This window comes from Apus apus, chromosome Z (genome assembly GCF_020740795.1).
Source record: "Apus apus isolate bApuApu2 chromosome Z, bApuApu2.pri.cur, whole genome shotgun sequence".
NCBI classification, from domain to species: Eukaryota; Metazoa; Chordata; class Aves; order Apodiformes; family Apodidae; genus Apus; species Apus apus.
In genome coordinates this window covers 18,574,627-18,586,152 of record NC_067312.1, presented here as the reverse complement: position 1 = coordinate 18,586,152, position 11,526 = coordinate 18,574,627, and the positions used below count along the sequence as shown (strand labels likewise).

General features: G+C 41.0%; 1 protein-coding gene across 1 annotated transcript; it reads right to left on the bottom strand.

Moving 5' to 3' along the window:
- Window positions 1-10,444: 10,444 nt before the first annotated feature.
- Window positions 10,445-11,303, bottom strand: HSPB3 (heat shock protein family B (small) member 3). The gene has a single exon (XM_051642654.1). It carries the CDS (start codon window positions 11,018-11,020, stop codon window positions 10,586-10,588), a length of 435 nt encoding a protein of 144 aa, XP_051498614.1. The 5' UTR covers window positions 11,021-11,303; the 3' UTR covers window positions 10,445-10,585.
- Window positions 11,304-11,526: the final 223 nt, after the last annotated feature.

The following is an 11,526-nucleotide window of genomic DNA, read 5'->3' as shown; positions in this document are numbered from 1 at the left end:
CCGGCGGGCGAGGCAGGGAGCGGGGGCCGGGCCGGCGACCGTCCCACGTCGCCAGTTTCGCTAATCCAGAGCCGAGAGGCAGGACGTAGGAGCCGAGCGCAGAGCGGCCGCCCCCATCGATGGGCCCGGCCCGCCCCCTCCCCGCCCGCCCCCTGGCGTCCGGCGGGGCGCGGGGCTGCCGGGGGCCGGGCCGGGGGGCCGGGCCGGGCCGGGGGCTGCCGGGGGGCGATAGCGCTACCGGACGGCCCCGGATTGAGAGTTTCCTACCTGGTTTCACAGGTGGCAACGCCTGCACGTTCTTTCAGTCCCTTGACTGATTTCTGACGAGTCGAGCAGATCTCCGCGGCTCAGACACACCGCCGTTCCCCCTAGCCCCCCTGACGGGTGTTTCAGCGCTTCTCTAGGTTTGGTCCAGAGGCTTGCGGGCCTTCTGGGGTGCCTGGTTTTCCTGCCAGCGTTCCCCTGTGGCGGGCAGGACAAAACGACGCTTCGGTGCCCCCCTGCAGGAGGTGGGCCGGGTGGGTGGGCGCACGAGGGGTTGCACGGCTTCTGGGGGCCCTTCCGCAGCTGCGTGTCAGCCGCTAAGAAGGTAGGGTTAGGATTAGGAAAGCATTTCAGTTGTGGATAATGTGTAATCGAGTCGTGTGTAGCTCCCGCAGCACCAGGTCCTGTGTTGTCTAGTGACACAGATCCCATCCCACAAGTGATCTTTTAGCTCTCTTCGGATCCCTGGATACAAGTTTCTCTCAAGATTTCTCCCTCGTCACAAATAATTAGAAGTTCTCCAGAGAAGTGGTGCCTGATAGTCCCCAGTTCTTCATGATTTCCCACCAGCATCCTGCCAGATAAGCAGTTCTTGCCACTTTGTTTGATGTAGTTTGAAGTGCACGCTGCTTTCAAAGGTCCTTGTGACAAATATTTTGTCTTCACTTGGGGGCAATTTGCAGAAAAGCCACAAGACACTCTAATTCCTTTTACTGCTGGTTTTAGTGCTTGATACCTGGGTTTTGCTTGTGTTCGAACTCTCTTTGTCTGACCCTCATTTCTCCACTGTAAGTGCACATATTATCACGTAACTTTTCTGTTACTGTTTCTTGGCTTGTATATGTTTTGGGAATAGATCAGCTCACCCCAGCCTAGCATGTTAACTCCAGATTCCTTTATTGTTAACTCTGGAGCTCTGTTTTAATTAGCTAATACCAATAGTTCCCAAAGAACCACACAGTTCACCACACAACCAGCTCCTCAGCAGCCAGCCCAGTTTAACACGTTCATGTTGCCTCAGCTGTGGTACCATCTCCAAACTCAAGCACTAACTTTGTAGCAGCAAATTTACAGAGAGCAATTCTGAGTGTCAATATCCATGCTAAAGCAAGAAGCATCAGCCTCCTCGAGACAGGGAGAGCTGGAAGCTCTTAGCTGGAAGCTGGAGACCCTGACTTCAGCCAGCTCTTCATCAAAACTGATGGATTTCCCCTCCAGCTCACTTGGTACTGGTGGAAACACGCTTGCCTGGCCTGGTCATGATTACAACTCCCCAGTGGGCTCTGAGGAGCTTCTCAAGCTCTGCATCAGCATCTGTCAGTGGTCTTAGAACTGCCAAAGATCTTTCTCCACCAAGGCTAGCGATAGCCAGTGCTGTACTGCTGCAGCTGGAGTGCAGTCAGTGTCTGCCTTCAACACAGTAGTGGTTCTTTCTGCAAATGCCGAGTTTGCCCTGGCACTTTATTCATGCCTTCTTCCCTCTGCCTCCTGGAGTGCATTAGAGCTGATGTTTCCTTTCTAAGTTCACTATTTGCATCTCAAATGGACAAAAGCAAAGGTGACAAGTTCAACAGGTAAAACTGCCACCAGGAGAATTTGAAGGCATTCAATGTGTAATGCTAAAGAGAATAATATTTCTTAAACAAGTGAAACTAGTGTAGTTATATTCCAAAATCTTCCAGTTTTATCTTGAGATCTGAAAACAAAAATTTAATCTGTGAAACAGGGTCATGGTTTCTCAGGCGCTAATGCCATCTAAAAGCAAAAATTATGAAAGGAAAAAGTGTGTTAGATTAGTTCCCTAGTGGACAAAACTGCAAAGAGAATTTCAAACAATAATGAGGTTGTAAATAGCATTTTCCAGCTATCTCCCACCAGTGAGCCAACTCTAATTACTACTGTGTGTGGGCACTGTACTGCAGATGTAAAAATTAATATTTTTAAGAACTCAACAGTTATTTTCAAGAAAAACAACCTGCAAAATTAGAATCAACCCTAAAGAAGATTTTTAAAGGGTTTGAAGAAGCCAGCTTCTTGGGCTCTTGATAACCATCGAAAGTGCCAAGAAGAGCTTTGGTTGAGCTTTGTTCTTGTTGTTCAGACTAGCAGAGTCAAGGATTTTTGAAAAAGAGGAGCACAAACTGACAGCATTTTCAGTGCACAAAGCATTTCTGCCACCTTCACTGACATTTGAATTTTCAGAGTCAAAGCGAATGTTATTCTAATCCTATTAAGGCTGATAACTTACAATTCAGTGAAATTTTTATTATTTGACATGCTCCTCTGAATTTGTAATTTGATAGGTGAAACTGTCAGCCAGCTAAACCCAAATGGCTACTGATGTCTGTGTATGGAATATCTCATTGTTCTAATCTGGAGTCAGGCATCTCATGACCTCCAAGAATATATGCTGAAAGAGCTTTTTGAAAGCAGCAGGATTTAGTTTTCCCTCAGGTTCAAAAGCTTAAAATAAAAAAATTTAGAACGTTTTGGAGAAAATGTAAGGATTTTATGCTATCTTGAATTAGGAAAAAGTGAATTAGTAGAAGCTCTGAAACAAAAAGTAATACAAGTGCATCACCCCCTGTGTAACTTTTAATTTAAGCCCCCAAGTCTTTCCTTCTTTATTTTGTTAATTTTCCTCTATGATATCACTTTTCTTGCTTTAATAAGAAAACCAAAGTGTTTTCCAAGAGAAAAGATTAAGCTCCGGTGGCACTTTTCATTATGGTGATATCCCTTTGTTGTCTCTGGAATAACTGTGTATGTTGGATAATGTTGAATAATGTCCTAATAGGAAACACATTGAATAGTGCTTTGTGCAAAGAAATGGCTATAAATAGGCCAGGTTTCATCAATGTAGTTTCTAGAAGCAAACTCAATCAAATGCTTACTCAGTCTGTGATTTTCATAGAATTGTATAAATCATAGAATCATAGAATGGTTTGCATTGGAAGGGACCTTAAAGATCATCTAGTTCCAACTAGATCAGGTTGCTCAAGGCCCCATCCCATGTAGTCTTGAACACCTCCAGGGAGTGGGCATCCACAGCCTCCCTGGGAAACCTGTTCCAGCATCTCACCACCCTCACAGGAAATAACTTTTTCCTAATGTCCAACCTGATTTTTTTTTGCTGTTGTTGTTGCTATCTGTGTTTTATCTCTACATAATTTTGTTTTGCTGGTTTGTTTTTTTGCTTGATTTTGTTGCGTTTTCTCATCACAACAATAAATTACTGTATTTATTTTTTACAATTAAAATATATATAGAGATAATAAATTTAACTTAAAACGGTAATGAACTGTTTTGCTTCCAAGTCTACACAACCTTTAACTGTGATACCCCGGTCCTCCCGGAGCAGCAGCTCAGGATTCCTGGCAGGGCTGCCACTAGAGGGCACGAAATGATTTTAAACACTGAAGCTACCAGACTAAAACCAAGTAGAGACTTTGAAAGAGCGAAGCAGTGAAGAAAATGCAATAAATATGACAAGTATGCCATTCGAGGGTTCTTTTTTTTTCAGCTTCTAAAATATTATTAGCTTTTGTATGTTTTGTAGAATCATACTTTAAAACATAAAACAGGTAGCAGAAATAGATACACTTTATACTGTGCTATGGAATTTAGGAAAAGATGCAGTGGAATTTAGGAGAGAAGAAAGTATTTTTCAATTGTGAACAGAGATTAATCAAAATTTACATATTTTTTTTTTCAAGCTAGTTTTCATAAAATTAGAGGTAATTGAGCAGGAACACTGAGGCTTTTGTTGAACCTTTGTGGTACATAGTAACTGTCTCAGCCCTAGTCTGTGTAATAGATGGCTGTTAGTCAGAAATTTGCAACTCTCCATTTAATATTGCTTGGAATGCATGTCTGTCTCCGTTCCTTGTCTGAAGAGATAATGTTTCATAACCATCTAAGGATGCAGTCAAGGTAAATCCATTATGCATGCAGTTCTCCATGCTGTGGCTGTGGGAGTATGTGCTTGACAGACATGTGGGAGGGTGCTGAGAGTCTTTTGTGGTTACAGACAAATGGGCTCAGGTTGACTGCCAGTTGCTTGACATGCATACAGGCAGAGTTTACCTCCTATGTGTAAAAACAGAGAAACAGCAACAGAAGATGCATGAGCCTGCTGTGCATTAGCATAAACTGCACAAATCCTTGAGGAGTGATCTCAGTCCTATATATCACAATCCAATACCTTTCATGACAACAAACATTTTATTAAAGGCAAGACTGTGAGATAAATGGGTAACTAGTAAGAAAATCCAGGTGAGTACAACATTATGTCCACATGTCATATTAATGTGCCATAAAAATAAAGTTTTCTCCACAATAAAACCATGATACAGGATGAAAAGGAAGTATGGTATAGCAAGAATGAAGGATTGAGCATTAATCCATTTCCCACCTGCAGGTATCTCTATCCTCACCCAGGATAGAGGAATTACGAAGGGGATCTTCTTAGTGGGTTCTGTACTTGTGTTAACTCTGGACATTCCCCACAGGGGTCTATCATGGGAAAATAAATGCTGCTGGGTTCTAGAAATCTGTGGGATTTTGGTACTTTGGGCTGAAGAGTTTCATATCAACCCTGAAGACACTCTGACCCCGTGCAGAGAGGAGGCTGGACTCAGATCAAAAGACTAATCACTGGTATCTGCTCGGTTGTACCTGTCAATTTTGATCAGGATGGTTGAGCCCTGGCACAACTTTGTGTGTCTGTGAGCTTCTGCTGTTGTGGAATCTTATGAGAGTGAATTCAGTCTCAGCCTGGAAATCAGAACAAGTTATCTCTAACTTAGGCAACAGACCAGTTTCAATGGCAGTTTGAATATCAAAGTATCTTCAGTCTCTCAGCACTTGTATTTAAGATGAAATAGTGCATCCTGCTAGCAGAAGGCTGAGTGAGATTGCTGTCTTCAAGGAAAAGTATTTTGTTAATGTTGTTGCTTGAGGACAGCAAGGATGGTCAAGGTGGTGCTCATGCTGTCAGTGTCAGCTCAAAAGACGAGGAGTTCTGAGAAGCTCGGAGGCTGAAAATGGAATTATGTTACTCTAAAGTACAGGTTTTAGCTTCTGGGTTTTGGCAGACACAGAACCCTGCAAGGGAAGAGCTGGTGAAGAAGGTTCCTGCTGTGCTTGGTTGGGGCTGTGTATTGGTGAGAAAGCAAACGGTATGATATCCTTATCACAGGTCACTTCCTTATTATACCCTTGTTTTAGAGGGGATTTCAGTGCTGGAGACATACCAGCTACCCCACCCCACTAGGGAAATGTTAAGAGATGGTAATTTCTGAAAAGGAACAGTGTCAGAACCTGCCTTTGGGCATTCTGTATGCATTTAGAAGATTATTTTATTAGCTACCCATAAATACAGGACTCTTAATACAATCAGAATTATCTCAATTTAAAGTCTTTTGTTATAAAAGGCAAGTGAAAGTAGAAGTGGAAAAATTAAGAAGTTGATAGCAAGCAATACCAATTGATAGTTGGGAGAAAAAGGTAAAGGTATGTTAAAAGTCATACAGCCAATGGGACAACAGGCAGGACTTATTCAGGAAGAAACAAAATCCTAACAGTAAGTTTAGATGAGTATGGTTTGAAGATGACAAAACTGTCAGTGGTTATACATGACTGTTATTAAGTATATCCAAGCTTATTCAGTAAATATTTCTGCTCTTAGTGCCTACACCACCAGACTGCTGTGGCATCTGTGGAACAGCTAAGTGGGATATCCTGGAAAATGAGTAGAACTAATAACAAAGGAATTATTGCCACTGGAATCAAATAGTCTTCTGATCCCATCTCAGTCTTCATGTGGAGCCACATACACACAAGGAACTGTTCACATCGTACCATCTGGACACCTGAACCAGCTGCGGGAGCAGCCAGCAGAGCTCTTTTCTCCATCAGTACAGCGGTAGGAGGGAGCAAGGAGCTGGCCAGCCCTGGAGGCTGCACAGCATCACTTGAGTGAGGAGATCTTGCTGGATCAAACCATCTCCATGCAGAGCCAACAAGAGAGATGACTGCACATGTTGACTAGTTTAAAGTGCATCAATAAACCATCTCGAGGTAATGAAGACTAGACTGCAGAAATGTTGGTATTGTTAGTTCAGATAGGGCACCCACAAGTAAACCCCCATGTTATCCAACTCTGCTTGGAGCAAGTGAAACTTTTGGAGATTCTGCCATTGTATCTCTGCTTACACGATGGGAATGTGCAATTTATGGATAGGAAAACTGAAGAAATGGGCAATTGGAGAGAAACTTAGATGAAGTTAGTATGTGATATATTCTTCCATCCTAGCACACAAAGTGTTCAGACCATGTATAGTATTCCTTCTCTATTAACAACCTAAACGTTAAAAAATAATTGTTAAAGTCTTTCTTAGCTCTTAAAAATGCTATTTTATTGAAAAGTTAAGTATTTCTTGTAGAAAGTTTGAATATTACGCCTTAGTGGAAGGTGTCCCTGCCTATTGCAAGGGGATTGCAACTAGGTGATCTTTTAAGGTCTCTTCCAACCCAAAGCATTCTATGATTCTGAACCAGTTTGAGTGCTTTTTCTGCATACCTGTTCCCCTCAGACTCTTTGCCTGAGACACCTCTGGTGGGCTTCCTTGTGGGTTACACGCTGAGGCCCACCCTGTCTCATCTCTGTGCACAGCCCTGCTCCTCGCTGCTTCTCACAGGGCTCACAGTGGCATGCTCTCTCAGCAGAAGAAGGGTACTCGCTGAGGCTATGGCCAGCCCAAAGCACAGTAAACACAACGAGGAGCATGAGAGGAACAGTAAATGATTCTCTGCTTGCATCAGTTCTACTTGTGCAATCAGCTACTAGACATACTTCCCCCTGAAAGTGCTGGCATCAGCAGCGTTACCATGTGGCTAAAGAGCGTATCTTTAAGAGGTAGATGAGATTTGTGGAAAAACTACAGCCCACTATGGCACAGAGAGCTGAGACCCCCACACTAGCACTAACCGGGCTGGGGAGTCCATAGCTGCAGTGCCATGTTTCTCCTGCCTATCCATTTGTAAAAGTATTTTTAATGAAGGATGATTTTTTTAGCCTGAACACAGCAATGGACAGTCTGGGCATTCTGGACCTGCGCTGGCACACAGGGACAGCACTCCTGGCTCCAGAGTCAGCACAAGTGGGGCCAGCTCAGGTATGTCTGATGTAATGTACAGGTCTAAGTTCTTAGACTTAGCCACTGCATTCACAGTGCATGGCCATCAAGATGCTGACCTCTGGATGAGAGGGGCCAGGCGTTGTCTCTGAGTCAGCAATACAGAGGTCAGTGTCTTTTTAAAATAGAAAGTACTCCTGACATTTTCAGAAACATTCCTACTATCATGGGATCAAGGGAATGTATGTTTCTTACCTTGCTTTTGAAGATTAGTGTTGTTATGAAGACATTTTCTTCTTCTATAAAAGCATTTCTTACAGTGCTTAGATTAATGTATGAAATCATCCTTATCCATTTGGAGGAGCAGTTTGATCAGTTCAGTGATGGTAACAGAGAAGACTCCATAATATTTGGCTCTGCATGGATTGAAGCAGCATTTATTGCTTATTCTGGGCCAGGGTTTTATAGGCACCCAATGTCAGGTTCTCGCTTTAATGACACCAGCATGTCGTAAGCCTGTTTTAAACTGTAACTGTTCTGAAATCCTTTGCTGTTGATAACTTTATAGTTCTCCTATCCATGAACAATATTAGCAACTTTCTCCTTGGTATTTACATTCCGTTCTAAGCTCCAGTGCAGTGGTCCCTGTTATGCCTGCTGGGCCAGGGCAAGTTCCCATTCACTAAGGAGCAAGCATTAGGCTTTTGTTAAGCTCTGGGTACTATGGAAGGTGAAATTCTCTTGGGTACATAATTGCTATGTTCAAGTCAGTACATTCCAGCAGTTTCTATCTGATGATGTTGTGAATAAGTACAGACTCAGGCATGGAGTGATGTGAAGAGACCTATGACATACAATAGCCAAATGCCAAATTCTCCATCCAGTTTTGTGAGGTTGACAAGCGTACATAACCAGGGCTGTGTGTTACCATGGTATTAACATATATAGAAGAGATCATATGATTTTGGCTGTCTGCTCTAATTCCTGCCAAGTTTAATCATGATCTAATTTGAAATAATTAAATCAGTTATGTTATTTTTAGAACTGCTTCTTCAACTCTAGGGTTATGAATATCATCCATGCAATATCTAAAATATTTTTTATAATAACCTCTAATTTTAAGTGATCAAGTCTACAAAATCTCCTGTCAACAAAAATCACCAAAGTGGGTTACTAAGTAGTGATCCTGAACTCTATGCCCAAAGTTGTGCCAGAAGGTGATGTGCAAACATGGTTCTAAACCGGTGAGCTTTTACAAAGTTGGCATGTAAAGCTTAAATACAGGACTGTATCTAGAACTGATTTTTAAAAATCCATGTTGTATCTTCTACAAGACTCCTGGCTGAGAAAGCTTCTTGACCTAAAGGTGCTGAAAATCTAGATCTGATTTTCTAGCATGGTAATTTATTATCTTAAACCAATACACAAACTAAACACTGATAATATGAGGGAAAAGTGTACGCTAAGAGGAAATGTAAGGACATATGTTTTATGTTTAGTTTGGTTTGTTAGAAAACATTAGGTTCTTGACTTCTGCTCTATTAGAAGCATAAAATAATTGCACTTCATGAAAATCTTTAATCCAGACCTTATTCCGCATTTATTGTACAAATTCATCATGAGTTTTAGCACAAATAATAAATAAAATGCAAGAATTGGACTTATCTAAAGTCAGTTTCTTCAAACACCTTCAAATCTAATGAACCAATCTTTGTAATGAATGGACATGTACAAAAGTACAAGCTCAAGGCTTTCATTTTAACCTAAAGAAACTCTCTGGCTTCAGCTAGTGAGAGCCTGGGTTTTGTTCATCAGATTTCTCACATATTCTTAAAATTGTATTTGTATTCAGTTTCATTTAATATGTTTTTGATTTGTCCAAACAGCAGATGGCTATCCTAAAGAGTCTGTATTTAACTTGGCACTTTCCATTCCACATTCCTTTACTATTCATAGCGCAGCAGTCACACTCATCTCAGTACACATAAAAGGAGGCAGTTCAGCTTGCAGCTGCAGATCTCCTCAAATGTTTTAGTGTTTACAAACTCAAAGCAGTATTTTTATTTTTTTTTAATGTTGAGAAGATCAGATACTAGATATAGTGGGTGGAATTATTTTTTTTTTTTTTTTTCATCCCTACCACTCTCGTGAAATGACAGTAACTGAGACAGAAATTAAAACTGTGTCTGCAGTAAGGAGCTCCTACACTTAAACTTAGATTCATGTAGAGCCCATGTTGGTGCAGGGAGAGTGGCACTATACACAGGCAGAAACATTTGCACTTTAAGACACAAACTATCAAGAAACATGAAAAACAAGATATTAATCTGATTGGAAAACAAGACTATCTGAAAGGTGTAAGAAAAAAGCTATCTGTGTCTTTTCAGCGCGGAGGCTTCACAAGGAAGAATTTGATCCTTTTGATTTGTAAGCAATGCATTTTTTCTTCAGTTCCTAAGAGATAGCAGAACATGATAAATAAAACCAATTTTCTAAATGTCTTTGAATGTTTTCTTTCAAATTAATGTCTTTGACAGAAAGTATGATTTCTTTTTACTCTTTCAAGCAAATACAGTCAGTGATTATTCTTTTATAGTTTCAAACATGCAACACACTTCTTAAAGTAATATCTCAAGTGTTTTTTTGTATACAAGCTTGAACTTTGGTAATAGTTTTGGTTTGTTCTTGATAGTATCCTTCAATTTGTGTGCTTTTCCAGAGCTTAGGGGAGAATAATTTAATCTCAAAAATTAGAAAACAGTATTTTTGGTACCTAAATTAAATTTTCGTAAGACTCATAACCTGTCTATTGCTTCTTTAATGATTGTGACTATGCATGAATAATGCTTATTCCTCAGAAACACAACTTCTACTGAACTCATATGTGTGCTTTATTTTCAGTATGTTATCAAACAGATATTTTTTTCTCTTGCTGTGACTAGCCTAAACTTTCTACTCTTCAAAAATCCTGGTTTTATGACATATATGTAGCTGGAGGCAAGCAGTCTAACATTTCACATCAAACGATAAACTCAGCATAATGAAAAACATACACAAAGATTTTCCTTTACTGTAACACAAATACAGCAACATGCTTAGTACACTCTACAGCATTGTTTGAATTATATTATTTTGTTATATTAAGAATGTTTTCGGCTCACCAATAAACTATGGACAAGAGTCTAGTTCTTTTCCACTGAGTTCTTCATTTCAACAACCAAAATGCCATCATGGCAAAAAAGTGCAGACAAGTCTTTGTTCTCTACTCCATTAGGTAATTTGTATTGTCTGGTAAAGCTTCTGGATATGAAACCGTGTTCATCCATCCTGGGTCCATGCTGAGCTTTGATCAGGAGCCAGCCTTCAAAAGTCTGAATAATGATGTCTTCGGGGCGGAACTGCACAACATCCAGCAAGACCTGAAACTGTGTGTTTTCCTCCTCCTGGCCATTCTTCCCAGCCCCAGCTGTACTTCTGTTGCTCAGGGCAGCTGTAGAAGGGCCTGGCAGAGCATATAAAGAGTGATCCAGTTTGAGTGCTTCCAGCTCTTGTACAGCAAACTGCTCTTGATAGCGTACAGGAATTTCCACCCAGTGTCTTATAACACCTTCTGCCATTGCTGAGGTAGAAAGATAAGTTGCTGTTCCTGTGTTGCTGTGCCTGTGTTGCTGTGGAGAAGCTGCAGAGTCAGAACAAACTCTTCCCAGTCATATGCCTTGCCTGCAGACTAGTTTATCAGTTGATGTCGCCTTTCACTTTTAGCACAGGCAGAGCTTAACATTTAATAGGGTGTGCTGTGCTCCACTGCCCGGAGACTTGTTTCATCTTTTATCCACTAACAATAGTACGCTATTTATAGTGCTGGGATCTTGAGTGGCTTCAACATATGCACAGCTTTCATGCGTAGGTAATAAAAGCAAAATTTTAATGCACATCCAATTATTGCAATATTATGCTGTTTGTCATAATGAATAACGAGCAGACAAATAATGTGAAAGGTTCTTTGATTTAAATGGAAGTTTAACAATTCTGGTTTTCCATGGGATACATGGCAAAAGATACAGAATCTATATTTCTTCTAACTGAAATACAAAGCTACTGAGGGAAGGGATTTAATTAGCTT